The 16,295-nt window shown below is 39.9% G+C and overlaps 1 protein-coding gene across 1 annotated transcript in view; it reads right to left on the bottom strand.

The window, feature by feature from the left end:
* Positions 1-4,361: 4,361 nt before the first annotated feature.
* Positions 4,362-16,295, bottom strand: part of CR2 (complement C3d receptor 2) — a 32,049-nt gene continuing 20,115 nt past the window's right edge. Inside the window, exons 20-28 of the mRNA XM_036442072.2 lie at positions 16,186-16,268; positions 14,346-14,741; positions 13,013-13,198; positions 11,800-11,988; positions 11,129-11,152; positions 10,062-10,137; positions 6,631-6,730; positions 6,202-6,207; positions 4,362-5,143 (exon numbers count right to left, since the gene is read on the bottom strand). Of these exons, the coding sequence (XP_036297965.1) occupies positions 6,637-6,730; positions 10,062-10,137; positions 11,129-11,152; positions 11,800-11,988; positions 13,013-13,198; positions 14,346-14,741; positions 16,186-16,268 (1,048 nt within the window). The 3' untranslated portion in view covers positions 4,362-5,143; positions 6,202-6,207; positions 6,631-6,636. The remainder of the gene's footprint in view (positions 5,144-6,201; positions 6,208-6,630; positions 6,731-10,061; positions 10,138-11,128; positions 11,153-11,799; positions 11,989-13,012; positions 13,199-14,345; positions 14,742-16,185; positions 16,269-16,295) is intronic.

Below are 16,295 nucleotides of genomic sequence, written 5' to 3'. Positions count from 1 at the left end.
TAGTGGAATCGGGGCTCTCTCTCTTCTCCCGTGGGGCCTCCCGGGGAGGAGCTGTTGGCACTTTCTCCTCCCGCGGGGCTTCCCGCGGGGCCTCCCGGGGAGGGGCTGTTGGCACTCTCTCCTCTCTCGGGGCCCCCCGGGGAGCCCTCCGGGGAGGGGCTGTTGGGACTGGGGGCGCCCGATATGGCGGGGGGTTCTCACCCCTTCTGACCCGCCGGGGACTCTCAGGGGGCGGCTGAAGGACCGGGACTTTCTTTCCTCCACCAGCTCCCTTTGCCAAAAACACCCGGGCAGTCTCTCTCTCCTCTCTTTTCCTTCGGCAACCACAGTCCTTCAGGTACGAGGGCTGATCCACAATGATGCCTATCCAGGTGTCTATGTACAAGATCTGGTCAGGGTGCCCGGGGTTTCCATAGCACACTGTCCGGACCCTCGCTGCAATTGACATTTCAAATGTCCCTACATCTGGCCATCCAACACCAAAAGTGGGCCACTCTAACTCACAAAATTTTCCAAGATCATAAACGTTCACTGTGACCCCGTAGCTTCCAGCTCTTCTCTTAAAGTCAGCAAAATTCTTCATCAAACACTCAAGAGGGCTCAAGGGGCCCTTTGAATTGTCCTGTCCCATCTTGGCCGTGAGGGAGAGGACAATTAGGATTCCAGTGACCAAGACCCAACGAAGGTCAGGGGTCCCATGCAAGCGCAGTTGCGGGCGCAAAGGCAATCTTCACTGCCTTTCGGGGTCCCAGCAGGGGAAGAACAGGCGTCCCCCAGGGACCAACCGAGAGTCACGGCGCAATTCACACAAAACAACAATAATAATAACAATCAGCATTCCTAGAGGTACCAACAACCAAACATACCACAACATTCTCTCAGTTTTACCCACTCAGACAACACAAAACCAACTCCGAAGATGGGGCGTCCCCCACTCCCCGGCCGGATCTGAGAACTTCTGGCAGCGTCTCGCAGTTCTCTGATCCCAAGCGCTCGCGAGCAACCGAGTACAAGAAACAGATGAGGCCTCTACTTACCGGCGCCGTTCAAGTAGTCTGGACTACAAGAATGGGACGTCTGCCCGTCTGGGAGTCTTTCATCCCGGACGACAAGAATGGGGCGTCTGCCCGTCTGGGAGTCTTTCATCCCGGACGAGTCCCCAAAATGTTAAATGGAGCCCAGACCACCCATGAGGCAGAGCCCCCTTACCCGGGAATTAACTCCAACTAGCCAATTGCAGAGTCTAATTACAAATTTTATTACAGATTTTATTACAGATTCGAATCTGGGCTGCCGCCGCCAGGATAGAGCAGGCAGCAAACAGCAGCCCCTGCTTCCAAATCCAGCTTCTTATACATTTCAAAGAAAGGGGGTGGAGGTCGTAAAAAAGGGGGTTGGAGGTCGTTTCTATGGTTGCATGCATCCGCCAGATGGCCTAATCTCCCTTCTTGGTTTGTCCTGTCTGTTTAGCCTAAACTAACAGTCTGCTGATTTGGCCTTCAGGCTTATCTACCCCAGACTGTTTATTTGGCCTTCAGGCCCAGGAGGGGTTAGTAGCAACTTTCTACCCTCCAGGCAAAGTCAGTTATTTTCCATTCCTCACTGACAAGGCCAAACACACAGTTTTTAGGGAGTGTCCACCACAGAATGAGGCCAGCATGGAAAAGCAAAACCAGCCAAAACTGGTTTAGCTCAGTGAATGGAGCATCAGTCTGAGGACTGGAAGGTCCCGGGTTTGATTCTGGTCAAGCGCATGTACATAGGTTGCAGGCACATCCCCAGTAGGGGGTGTGCAGGAGGCAGCTGGTCGATGTTTCTCCCTCATCGATGTTTCTAGCTATCTATCCCTCTCCCTTCCTCTCTGTGAAAAATCAATAAAATATATATTTTTTTAAAAGAAAAGAAAAAAAAAAAAGCAAAACCAGAGGGTGGAAGAGGATGTGATATGAATGTTTTCCTGTTTTAACTGAAGCCAGCAGTACCCGTAATCTTTTCTGTCATGTGATGCAATAAAATGTTGGTCTAAGCCAGTGTGAGATAAGATTTCTGTGACTTGGAGATGAATGTGTTCTAGCTCAATCAGGTTGGCAGGTGGGAAGGAGCCAGCGAGGAGAGAGGGAATAACTGATGGAGCCATGTCCTGGAAGAAACAGGGAGGGGGGAAAACAGTGCAGTCTATGAAAGTGGTCAGTGGAATGGATGGATATACAATAGATAAGCTTAGAGGTGGAGGGAGAGGAAATTGAGAGAGATACCGTGTGATGTTTTCATCTGCTAAGTGAAAGATGGATAATAGAGGTGTGGTAGAAGAGAGTAGATGGTCTGAAGTGCATGAACAGATAATGTGGGGAAGTGAAAATGGCACTCTGAATGAATAATATATGTTGAACGACATCTCACCTCTGGCTATATATCCAACCGATTTGAAAGCAATGTCTTCAGAAGGTATTCGCTGCACACCTGTGTTCTAAGCAGTGTTATTTCCACCAGCCACAAGGTGACAACAAGCCAAATGTTCATTGACAAATAAATGGAGAAACAAAATGCATACACATGCAATGATTTATCTAGCCTGAAGAAGAAAGTACATTCTGGCACATGTTACAACAGGGATGAACCTGGAGCACAACATGCTGAGTGGAATACATGTGTCACACAAGGAAAATACTGTATGGTTCCCCTTATATGAGGTACCTAAATTAGTTAAATTCACGGGAACACAAAGTAAATGGTAGTTGCCAGGAACTGGAGGACAGGGGGAAAGTAGAGTTTTTGTTTAAAGGAAGTAACATTTAATTTTTATAGCACAGCAAAGTTCTAGAGATCTATTGCACAACAATGTCAACACACTTAACACTTCTGAACTGTACACTTAAAAAAAAAAGGGGGGGTTCTGATGAAAAATTTTATGTTATAATACTTTTTACCACAATTTTAAAAAAACATGCCAAATAGCATGTATAGTCTGAGAGGAGATTGGGAGAGTAATTATTGGTAGCCAGTAAGCAGGGCTTTATTTTCTCAATAGATTAAATGCTGGAGCAGAGAAAATCAACAGCTGGATTTAGAGAGTGGCCAGAGAGAAGAAGGTTGATGATGTGCTGGAGAAAGCTAATAGTAATGGAAGAAAAATTCTTTTTTTTTTTTAACTTAAAAATTAAGCTGTTTATTCAGAGATGTAGTAACAGAACCATTGGTATTAACCAAACACAAAACAGATCTTTTTCACCCTATGATTTTGTCCAGAAGATAAATGCCCTCAAGGAAAATAAGCAATAGAATTGCTAGCACAATTGTGGCTAAAGGAAGAAATGACTTTTCTTTAATATGGGCAATGTTTGTTTTAATTTCTGTGCAACATTTCCTTTTGCTTTGTTCCAGGCATAATCACTCTACAAATACCTCCAGAGAGCTGGCTGTGTGCAGGAGAGCACAGTGGTTAGGAGTGAGTTGAAATGCAGGCTCCAACCTGATTTCAGATACAACTTCCTTCTTTTGCCAAGGCACTTGACTTCTTTAAGCCTCAGTTTCCTCATCTGTGGAATAAAAATAATACCTGACTCCCTAGAGTTGTTCTGAGGGCTGACTGAGATACCTCTGTAAGCAGTTGGCATAAAGACCTATTAGTACATGAAGATGATGATGACGACGATGATGATGATGACGATGACAACTAATTCTACTGTCAAGAAGTCAGCAGATCTTCTGGAAAGGGGATGTCTGAGCAATGCCAGTTCCTGGACCAGCCGGCCCTCGCCAGCTCGGAGTTGTGTTGTATTCTCTGCTCTACATGGCCTTAGGCTGGTCCTCCCTGGGCCTCTTTTGCTTCAACCATAAAATGAGGCTCCTTCCTTCAGAGTTGAATGGCTCTAAAGTAGCAAGAAGCAGACTTCAGTTCTCCCTCTCTGGCTTTCCAGCAGCTGGTGGCCTCTGACAGTTCCAGGCTGGGGATGAGGACCGGCATGACAGGGCTAAGATGGTAATGGGGTTGAGGTTCTGTATGAGGATTTCCAAGAAGAGAGTGGCAGAAACAGAGGTTCTCAGCAGTCCTGAGCATGTCCTGGGGTGTGCTGACTCTGGAAAGGCTTCGGGGATTCTGTTACTCCAAGTTGGAAAATGGTGGCCTGAAGAGGTGAGATAGCCAAAACCAACAGACCATTTCCTCTGCATCTTTCCTATTTTCTCTGTAAGGGAAATTCTTGAGGATGAGGAAATAAGATTGTGATTTAAGACTTTGGCCAAAAAAGCCCCCAAAGTGGTGGTATCTAGAATGAATACATGTTTAATCACAAACTCTAAAACCCTATGTTTGTATTCAGGAGTTCATTGAATCCAGAAAAATAGCATATAAGGCACATTTCTTAAAGATAAAATTTATTCTAATAACAAATGTACATATTATTAAATGACATTTTACAAGCAACCAGAGCTTCTGACAAAACTGCCAAGGAAACACCCAAAGTATAAATTGTACACCAAAACGTTACAATTAAAACTTGACTCTCTTAACTTAAAAAAAAAAATGTGCAAATTAGAATTACTGAGTGATTGAGGAAAGGCAAATAAACCAATAAATTCTGCCAAAAAAAACCCCAATAACCAAAGGCAATATGTTGTGAGAAAAATTCAAGCCAAGTGAAAAAAGAAGTGAAATGTTTAATCATATCTGAGGAGGAGATTACTATTACAGTAAAATCGGACTTCCCAACAAAGTTATGCGATCGTAACCACAGACAATGCTTCATACTTTGCTTAATTAAAACTGCGCTATCACCAAAAGTATGTGGTAACAGTAAGTATGCTGATTATAAAAAAGGAAGAGTCTGTATATAAAGACAGTTCACTTCAGTGCCTTCCTAGAAAAGGTGACTCCTCAGAGCTATGTAATTGCTTGTAGCCAAAGCCTGGCTCCAGGCATATCCCAGGTGAGGCTTCAGAAAGTCCTTGAAGAGTAGGAGGTGATGAAACTGGGCTCCCGTCTTTCTCATCAGGCAAGTGCTCCTTGTGCCGCTTGAGAATTAGTGCAAATAGGAAGCTACAGCTTAAGAGATCATTTCAGTGAGGTGGCGCTTGTGCAAAGAGGCTTGCTGATAGTCAGATGGTTTCTTTCCAACCCGTGTTCAGCTGCATTCCAAGCAAGAAGAATTCCTGGTGAGGAGGCAGCATGGAGAGCATTGGTACGAACCAAAGCTTAAATAATGTAATGTTAGCATTCTATGTGTAGACCAATTGTAAGCACTAGAACCAATAGAACATCAAGCCATGGTTTCATCCTCATTCATTCACACACGCATTGAACGAATGCTGATGTACTAGGTTCACTGTGGATCGCCACAGGTTTAGATTTAGAGGTCCCTCTGGCATGGTCCCCCCTGTTCTCCTCGACCACCTTCTTCTGACTCACCAGCAGCATATAAACGTTTCTTGCTCTACTGCCACAGCAGTTTTTCTATAACTTTTTTATGGTATATATTCTTATGTGTGTGTTATTTTTTTTTATTTTACTATATAAGTTCCAAGAGATCAGAAGTGGTATTTTTATTTTATAGTTTGTGTGGGATAAAGCTGTTTGAAGTCAGCTCAAATTCTACTTTTGCCAATTAATGACCCAAACCTAAGTTCAAACTGTCAGCAAATCCTCTGATCACGGTGCTAAAAACGTGTGCAGAACCCGCCTCTTCCCACCAGCTTGGTGTAGCCACTCACAGCTTAAGCCTGGATAATTGTGATAGAGTCCTCAGTGATTCCCCCTTTTCCTGCCCTTGGCTTCTTACACTCTGTTCTTAACATAGCAGTTAAGGTGACTATTAGCTTTTCCACTTAACCATTCCAATGGTTTCCAGCTCAGAATAAACACCAAGTCCGTCCAAAGACCTAGCACAGTGGTCAGCAAACTCATTAGTCAACAGAGCCAAATATCAACAGTACAATGTTTGAAATTTCTTTTGAGAGCCAAATTTTTAAAACTTAATATAGGTAGGTACATTGTTATTAACTTAATTAGGGTACTCCTAATTATTAACTCTTGTTATTAACTTAAGGGGCTCAAGAAGCCCATGTGGCTCTTGAACAGCAGTTTGCCAACCACAGACCTAGCATACTGATGGATCATCCCTTACCTCCTCCCTTTCTCTCTCTGATTTAATCTCTGCCATGTGGCTTACTATGGTCTGTCCATAGTAAGCCACATGGCCACTGTGAGCACACAACACCTTATGATCTTTGCACTTACTGTCCTTTCTCCCTGCAATGTGCTTCCACTACATGGCTGGCTCCTTACTTCATCCCAATCTTCGCTCAAATGCCATTTTCTTAAATGAAGTCTTCCCTTCCGACTTCCCTGCCCTCCCTATCCCCTTTTCCTGCTTTATTTGTGTTCATAATACTTACCATCTTCTTATTTACAGTATTCTGAATCACTTTGCTATTTAAGTATTTGTTGAATTGATAGATGAACAAAAAATAACAGGAAGATTAATTGGCAACATGGTCTAATTATGTTAATTTCTATGCAAGATTTAAAAACTGCAATAGAATAAATACTTAACACTGTGCTTATTGATGAGTAGAATTTGAATAACATTTTGACATAGAAATTAATTAAAACATTTTAATTAAATACCTTTTATTTTCTGGTTAGCTTGCTGGGTTGTACGGATCAATAGAATATACTTCTCGTGTTTCTAAGTGAAGATCTCCTTCTGTGGGGCTTTTGTTTGTATAATAATTGCTAAATGGAAGAAGGAAGAAAAAGTAAAATCTTTACTCACAGGCCATGATTACTATAAAGATGTAACAGTTGTTTTCTTTACATAACTCCCAACACATGATAAGTACTTTCATGGATAATACTATTTTTTTAAAATATATTTTTATTGATTTCATAGAGGAAGAGAGAGATAGAAATATCAATGATGAGAGAAAATCATTGATTGGCTGCCTCCTGGAAGCCTCCTACTGGGGGGCCTAACCCACAACCTGGGCATGTGTCCTTGACCGGAATCAAACCCAGGACCCTTGATTCCACAGGGTCGATGCTCTATCCACTGAGCCAAAACAGCTAGGGCACGGATGATACTACTTTATTGTCCTAAGCAACCTATGAAATAATCACTATTTGGAAAGGCCCATAAAAATGAACGATTTGCTAGGTTGCCAAGTGCCCTGGTCAAAAGTTGATGTTACGTAGCTTTACTTTAGATTCAGGACTCTCAATGACTAATAACTATGACTCCCTGTTAGAAAAATAAATAAAATCAAAGCTATTTTTTTTAGGACATCATCATAGATTTGCCTTTGGGGGACAATCTTAAATCAACTTACAAGGAAAATCTTATATTTGATGTTTAAAACATAGTCATATACCATTGAAAGCTTTAAATGATTTTAAGTGAATATTTTTTATTTTTCCTCTTTGAAAGCACATGTACTTTGCTATGCTTCTAAAACCACTTTGCTAAAATTAGGAAAGGACCAGAAAATGTCATTGTTCTATCACGTAGAACTCTGAAATAAAGTATTACAAAATTGCTGGGAAAGAAAGCTTACTTCTAGGATTATTTACAGCATGCTCCTAACTATGGTATTTATGAGGTCAGATTATAGGAAGATACATTAAGAATGTTATAAAATGGTAATTTTAGGTCAATTTAACATTTAGATTTCATGAAACGATTTTAGATGCCTAAAGAGGAATAGTTTCTCCTTCAAATGTTTAGATGGCTTTTATAAATATTTAATTTTGTTACAAAACATCCTTTTTAAAGTGATTCCTCATCTTTTGCAAAAAGTTATTAAGGCAGATGAAATGTCTATATCAACTATAAAAAATAAATTGAATTTGATTAGAAAATGGAAATAAAACAAGAAGGTGATGCTTAGAAATGTGGTTTAATATAAACATTTGGTTCATATCAATTGAGGCACTTAAATAATGGTATGTAATGTAATCATGTTAATACACTTCATGATAATCTATAATAATAAAAGCATAATATGCTAATTAGACCAGACGTCCTTTCCAGATGTCCTTCCTTTCAGACAAAGCCACAGTGGGTGGAGGCCTTGGCAGAGGCCCCTGATACCATGGTGGTGGTTGGGGTCCAGGGCCAAGCCCCTTGCACCAATTTCATGCATTGGGTCTCTAGTCATAAACATAATTATTTCAGGTTGTATTATTCCCAAAGGCATATTCTCCTACACATGCTAGGTCCTGATAGCAAATTTAGGAAGGAGCATGAAGGAAAGAAATAGAGACCACATTCTCTACTTATTTAAATTTGTTATTACTCATGGCTAAAATTATCTTCTAACTTCCTGGGAGGAAAGCCATGCAAATGACATTTCTATTTATTATTTATTGAGACCTTTTTCTCCCTTGAATTCTGTGCAACAATTGTCTCCTGGCTCTCCTCCTACTTCTGACTGGTTCTTCCCCTCTTGTCTTTTAAGCACACTGTCCTTCTGGAATTGGCTGTCAGCCCTATTGTTACTTTTTAAGTCTATTTTGGTGCCAAGGCTCCCATGGTGATTTAAACATCACCTATCTGAATTCAGGCCCCTCTCTCCAGTCCTACATCACAAGGACACAAACTGGCAAGGTCAGCACTGAACTTATCATCTTCCCCACAAACCTGCCCTTTTCCTCTTTTGGTGAAACACTGGGACCATCAAGTGACCCCCACTTGGCTCATTCTCTGTGCCCCTTGTCCCTCCTTTCCACAGGACACTCAGTCCTGGAATCCTAGGTTCTCCACAGGGAAGATGCGTCCTGCATCTGTCCCCTCTCTGGATCCCTGCCACTGCTGCTAGGGCTGATGGCCCAACCCCACCCCTTCTTTAAAAAATGCGAATCTGAACACACTTTTCTCTTGCCTCAGTCCCTATGGTATACACCCTAACTCCTCCTTATGGCCGGAAGGCTTTTGATGATCTAGCTCCTGACCACCTCCTTAGATTCCTCAAATGTCTGTTAAGTGGAACATTAGTTCCAAGAGTTTTTAAATGCATTATGTGAGAGAGAGGAGGGGAGAAAAAGAGTTGGGTAGTCCAATTAGTTTAGGAAACACTGGTTTAAAAATCATGAAACTGGCTTCTTTATTATAGGACTTTACAGAAAAGATGCCAATTTCTCACAAATTAATCTATGGACTTACATGCGATCACAACATTTCTGTTTTTAGAAAATGACAAATGATCTAAAATCACCTGAAAGAACAAACAGAAGAGAATGGGGGGATGGGGAGGGGAAGAATCCTTAAAATAAAAAAGTTATAGCGAGGTGATTCCTGCCCTACCAAATATTATAAGAGTAGAATGCCATCCTTATTAAATACAAGGTGATTTTGATAAAATAGATCAAGGAAGCAGAAAAAAAAGAGTCCAGAAATACAAAATATGCAAATATATTAATAATTTGATAGTCTATCAAGTTAGGACAAACTTTCTGGAAAGTCATTTGGCAATATTTACTACTAAGCATCTTAAAACATCATACACTTATCCCTAGAAATTCTAGAAATCTATGCTCTGGAAATAAGTACATGTATATGAAAAGGTTTATTAAAGGTGTTCATCATATCTTTATTATCAAGATAAATGCAGAAGCAACCTAAAATTACCACAATATAGAAATACGTGAAACAGAATGATCTATTATATAATTAAAAAGAAAGCATGATTTCAAGACACAAAATTATGTACATAAGCCAAATTAAAAAAAAATTAAGACAGGAGATTATAATGTCAAAATTTCAATTTGAAAAGAAAAAAGAATGTAAGAAAAAGATCAGATGGACCATACCAAAATACCTGCATTTGTTTCCACCAGGATTTTTGTCTTTCTCTTTTCTAGAATTTTTATAATGAGTCATTTGAATACATATCATTAAAACATGCGTCCGATACCAATTAAGATCTGCCAGATAGGGCTTCCCCTATGTTGCATAAAATGCCACTTACTGGTTCTCACATTGCTATATTCTTTCAGGTAACTTGTGCTTCCCTATTTAGTTGAAGCTGAAACCTTTAATGAATTTTGGTCCAGCATACATTGAACTTACCGTTTTCTGTGTTTTGGTAGCAGGTATAAGGTGACAGCAGTCAAGAAGAGAAGAAATAGCAAACCTATAGAAAGACCTAGAAAACAAAACAGCAAGTATCAAATGCCAGGAAAATGTGACCTATATGGTTTTGAAGTGATTGTGGGGCCTGTTCCAAGTGGAGGGGAATATGTTACTTTTATACTTATTCTTTCTGAGCCATATAAATATTTAATTCCCAAATAATGATAGTTGGGGTTAAGGTGTTTCTGATTCAATCGAGTCCACATTTAATCTAAAGCAGAAAGCATTTCACCACGTGATTCTAGTCAAGCTCTGTGGGACTTTTCTTTTCCTTTTAGTTTTATTAGTAATATTCCAGTCACTGGGGTAAAATTAGGTGCTCAGAAGACCAGGATCCTACAATTCTGTATAACATTTGACTGTCATTTGTGAAATAGTTTTTGTACTGTAAAATAAGCCAGCCTATTCTTATACTGCCAAACCATGCTAAAGACTAAGAGTTAATGTAAACTAAACTTTCAGCTTAAAAACTGAGAATAACTGGCTGTTCTAATTATTTATTCAACTCGATCCAAAAGTGATAGCTTGTAATGTGAGGGGCACATTAAAAATTTCATGAATACCAAAAAAGATCAATTTCTTATGAGTTAAAGAAAAAAAGATTAGTAATACTCAGGCAGGATACAAGACCTCAAATTTTATCTAAATTTTTAAAAAAATATCACCTTGATCAAATTCATGAAAACTAACAGAGATACTACCCTCTAAAGTAGTTAGGTGTAAAGGGTTTGATGTCTCAAATTGTTTTTGCAATGATAATAATAATGTATTGGATATATGTAGGTAGAGAGATATATATGGGTTAAAGCAAATGTAGCAAAATATAAACAATTGGTAAATAGTTAAATTATATATCAAAGCTTTTATTACAATATTTTTGTAACTTTAAGTTTGAAATTATTTCAAAATATGAGGCTAAAATAAAATGTCTCAAAACTGTTCAATTTTTTTGCTTATTTAAAAAAGATTATTAAGACATTTTTTAAGTAATTAAGAGAACTTACCACCAACGAGAGGAGTGAGTGAGCCTAAGGAGAATCCAAAATCATGAACATATTAGTCTATTGCATGATTCAGTGAAGTCCAAAAACCCATGGCAATGTCTGAAGTTCGCATTCTTTCTAAGTTATCACTCCTATCTCTCGCATTCTACTTAAAAAATTAATCTGAACCTTAAGTCTACCCACTCTTTCTTCATTTTTTATATAACAACTCATTGGACTTTAAACATATTTTCACTTTAATTAAGTAGGAATAGTTCACCAAATAAAAAACCAATATACTCAGTATAACCAGGGATTTCTGGGTTAGAATGCAAATATTAAGTGTTATAACTGGTTTGTTAACATATTTTTTGAGGTCCCTGTCACATCCTTAAGCACTGATAAGTCAAGATATAGCAATAAGGAAAGTCACAGCAGCAACTTCTTACAAAATACAATGTTAGTTTTGCACCTTTTAAGTTAGTGTCCTCTACTTTCTTTACTTCCCTCATCCTCAGAAAAAGTTTTGTTTCTTCTAGATTAGACATCCAACTTCAAATCTGTCTATCTATGGTATCACTGGTTACAAGCCTATATGTCAATTTAAAATCCAGGAGCCCTTATCATTGAGGGATACCCCTTACTGTCTTCTCTTTAGTGAGACAAGTACCAGCTAAGCTCCTTGCACTTACCTTGTGATTTGCAAACAGCCAGGGGAGGGTTCCATCCATGATCCTCCAGGCACTGGCTCTGGGGACTGCCTTCCAGGGTATACCCTTCTTCACACTCCAAATTAACAACTGCTCCGTGCTGATACTTTTTCCCAGAAACCAGCCCCTTCTGGATTCCATTCATATACTCTGGGGAGCTACAGTTTATCTCTGAAATGAAAGGAATCTAATTTACCAATGAAGTCGATACTGCTCTTACTGGAAAGCTTTATGAAACCATTAACTTAGTTCATTCTCAGCAAATAAAGCCTCCTTGAAGTAACAAAATGATAACCTAGGTAGAGTCTTTCAGTGTCAGTCATCTATTTCAATAATCTCTAGGTAACTTAAGCCTGATTATTTTCCTTCCTTATGCTTTAGTTTCTAACTAATATAATAGCTGGCTAATGTTAATGAGTTGTTAGGGCTAAATGGGTACAAATTCTAAATTACTGTTCTATCAGTATTGACTCTTACTCTCCAATTCTTCAGACACGTACATACTTCTTTCCTTCTTTCATATCTTCAGTGTATGGGGTCAGTACTGTGAGATTTTGGATATGAATCCTGACTCTAGGACCTCCTAATGTGTGACTTTGGGAAAGTTACCTCTTCATTCTACTGAGACCTCATCTCTAACATAGGAATAATAATGGGACCACCTTCATATGGTTCTCAAAGAGATTAAATGACAGAGCATTCCAAATGCAGTGCAAAGTATCAGACATACAGCAAAAAGTGCTCAACAAATATTACATATTAACTCAATTCTCATATTCCATATGCTTAATGAAACATAAAAACATATACCCATAATCCTACCATCACTCAAAGGAAATACACTGAAAAAAATTATTGTGCTTTTTTATTAGTATTTTGCCAGATGCATACTTATAATATCTACAATCACAGTGTAACTTCAATCTACACTTTGGTTGTTTCATTTACATAAGCATTTCCATTTTTTTATTTAAATGACTTACTACGTGATCAATCAACAGCGACTACACTCTAAGTCATTTTTCTTATTCTGTGGTATTTAGAGTAACCACATGTATTAATCCAAAGAAATACATTTAATTAATTATCTAATTGAGGCAATTATTTGGTGACTTTAAATCGAAAGTACCTAACTGCATATATAGATTTGGGACAGGTCTGAGTTAAAAATAAAAAAACAAAATAGATAATGCACCTTTACAAACAGGGGCAGGTTGGCTCCAGGTGCCCTCGTGTGTGCAAATGAGGAGTGCCTCTCCCACCAGCCCGTAGCCTTCACCACAGCTGTACACGACTGACATCCCAGGAGAAAATCGAGCTTTCTCACCACCAGTATGATTCCCATTGGATATCTCAAATGGAGGTTGACATCCTATGAAGGCTTAAACACCAATAAAAAAGGGTCTTTAATTTGGTACAGAGGAACACATGGCCAATACTATCTGTGAGTGAGAGCCATACAGGAAGAATGCAGGCAAAAAGCCAACCCATTGGTATCTAGTAATATCCATTCCACACAAACCCAGCAGTACTGGACAGAGATTTCCACTGCCTACGTATGTTGTGTACACTTCTGATAAATATACCCAGTAAGCGGGTGCCTAGTTGAAGTAGTTACTGTTATAAGCTACTTCTTATGGGGCCTGACCTGAAGGAAAATGTCAAAAGTAAGATAATGAAACTTCAATGGTTGCAGCCCACAATTGTGCTTTATCAGCCAATAGTGTTCTTTCATTTTCCCTTTAAATTTCCCTTTAAATTGTAGTCTAAGGGTCACACAAGTAGCCAGGTTGTGAGGCCACCAGATATGACGAAGGGGAAAGTATGTGCCCTTCTACAAATGACAGCCAAAGCCCAATTCAAGCAATTGTTGCCTTGCAGGAAAGCAGAGGAGGCCCTCACTGGATCACGGGTTCAACATTGATCTTGGGCTTGGATATGGGTTTCACTTAGGAGAGACTACTGTGTTGGCCAAAGAGAACAGTTCTGGTAAGTTGAATTCAACTCATGGGTCATTAATTGCCAGTCCCTGTTGTACATAGTCACCTAGTCACTGACAAAAATAAGACTAAATAATAACTAAAATAAAGGATAACTAAAATGACAAGAAAGACAATTCACTGGGTCCGAAGGCCAGCTTCATGCTTCCGAACACTCAAAGTTCTCTTTCTAACTGGTATTATAGCCTTAAATAAAAAATTATCAAGCAATATTACTGCCAACATTTGCCCCCAAAAATGATAAGTGAATTTTTATTAATCAAATTTAAGAAAAATAATAAATTTTGTAGAAGCCATCTCTTTGGAAGTTAACCATAATCCTTTCGTGTACTTTTGCTCAACTGACTTAGTAAGGAAGAGGAGTACGGGGATAGAATTTACTGAGAGGATAAGGCAAGTGTCTTATAAAACACTATAATTGTCTCAGCATTTATATGCTTTTCTTTAGCTCAAATGGCAAGTGCAGATTCAAAAAACATTTCTTTATTCTAAGCAATATCCCATAGTTAACTTCTTAAAATAACTTACCCTTTCTGATACATGTTGGCACACCTGGCACCCATTTGTTATTGGTATGGCACTTAATCAAGTCACTGCCATTCATGATGAAACCCTGGTTGCAGGCAACATATACAATGGCATTGTGGGAATACGATGAACGAGTTTTATTTAGCGTGTAGCCATGTTTGACTTGTGGGTGAGGGCAGTGGGCCACGGGAGGAGGTTTTAAGCACTGTGGGGGAGGTCCACTCCAAGATCCATGTCCTTCGGAATCTCTTATGCATCGCATTTTTCTCCTTCCCAGAAGAAGGAATCCGGGATCACATTCATAAGAGATTTCCATTCCATAAAGAAACTGTTCTGCCATCACACCTGTGTGCCTCCCGTTGTCAATCTTCCGTGGAGGAGGTGGACAGAGAATGGCTGTAGAAGAGATTTGGGAAATGCGGCTTCAGCTAGTGTACCAAGGCGGACAGTCGTCATTCGGATGCAAATAAAACTATGTGACTGCGTGTATGACACATAACCATATAATTATTTAGCTTTACAATCTGCATTGTGTTCTCACCAAAACAGCTTTATTAATGTTTCAGATTATATGAGTAATACTTATTCATTCCAAAAGTTTTAAAAATAAAGTAATAAGAAATACAACTATATTACCAAAACCTAGAAATACATGCAATATATATATATTAGAGGTCTGGTACATAAAATTTGTGCATGGGGGTTGTATCCCTCAGCCCAGCCTGCACCTTCTCCAATCTGGGACATCCCTCTCACAATATAGTACTGCTCGCTCCCAACAGTTTGCCTGCCTGCCTTCCTGATTGCCCCTAACCACTTCTGCCTGCCAGCCTGATCACCCTCTAACCACTCCCCTGCCAGCTTGATTGATGTCTAACTGCTCCCCTGCCAGCCTGAGTGCCCCTAACTGCCCTCCCCTGTAGGCCTGGGTCTCCTCCAACTGCCCTTCCCTGCAGACCCAGGGCCCCCCAACTGCCTTCCCCTGCTGGCCATCTTGTGTCCACATGGGGGCAGCCATCTTGTGTATTGGAGTGACAGTCAATTTGCATATTACTCTTTTATTAGATAGGAGAATAGAGGCCTGTGCACAGGTGGGAGCCAGCTGGTTTGCCTTGAAGGATGTCCCAGATAAGGGCAGGAGTTCCCCTGTGGTGTAAGACAGCCTGGGCAATGGGCCTGTGGTGGTTTGCAGGCCAGCCATGCCCCTGTGACCCAAGCAGAAGCCCAGGGATCTGAGATTTATTTATCTTTTATAATTCAAACTTTTTATCTTTGAGTGAAGGCCTGGGCCAGCCAGAGTATGCAGAAAGCTTGGCTTTCTCCATTACCAGGGAAACTCAAGCCTCCTGTTTGCTCTGGGCCACAGCCATTTTTGTTGGGATTTATTTATCTTCTATAATTGAAACTTTGTAGCCTCGAGTGAAGGGTGTGCAGGAAGCTTGGCTTCCTCCATTGCCAAAACAACCCAAGCCTCCTGCTTGCTCTGTGGCCAAAGTCATCTTGATTGGGTTAATTTGCATACTCGTTCCTGATTGGCTGATGGGTGTGGCAGAGTTATGGTCTATTTGGATAATATTCTTTTATTAGATAGGATACACACACACACACACACACACACACACACACACACACATTAGCAGATAGATGCCAAATAGTTCCTACTTGACAACTTTGCTTGTCAATGAGAGTGCTGACCAAACTGTGACAGGTATTTCTTATCTCAGGTACATTGAGATAGAACACAGATAGTTGAAGTAGTAACTGGTACAAGCTACTTCTTATGGGTCCTGCCCTCTCTAACCCCTAACCACCTCACTTAAAACTTTAATTTCTCTCTTACCTTCACAGAGTGGAATCCTTTGGAACCAAATCCTATTCTCATCATCTTCACACTTCTGAAAAGTATGCCCAGTCAGCTCATACCTAGAGTGAGATTATAATACATTACTT

Source organism: Pipistrellus kuhlii, unplaced genomic scaffold, assembly GCF_014108245.1.
Source record: "Pipistrellus kuhlii isolate mPipKuh1 unplaced genomic scaffold, mPipKuh1.p scaffold_m20_p_18, whole genome shotgun sequence".
NCBI lineage: Eukaryota > Metazoa > Chordata > Mammalia > Chiroptera > Vespertilionidae > Pipistrellus > Pipistrellus kuhlii.
The sequence above is the reverse complement of the archived record's forward strand: the minus strand, read 5'-3'. Positions and strand labels throughout refer to the sequence as shown.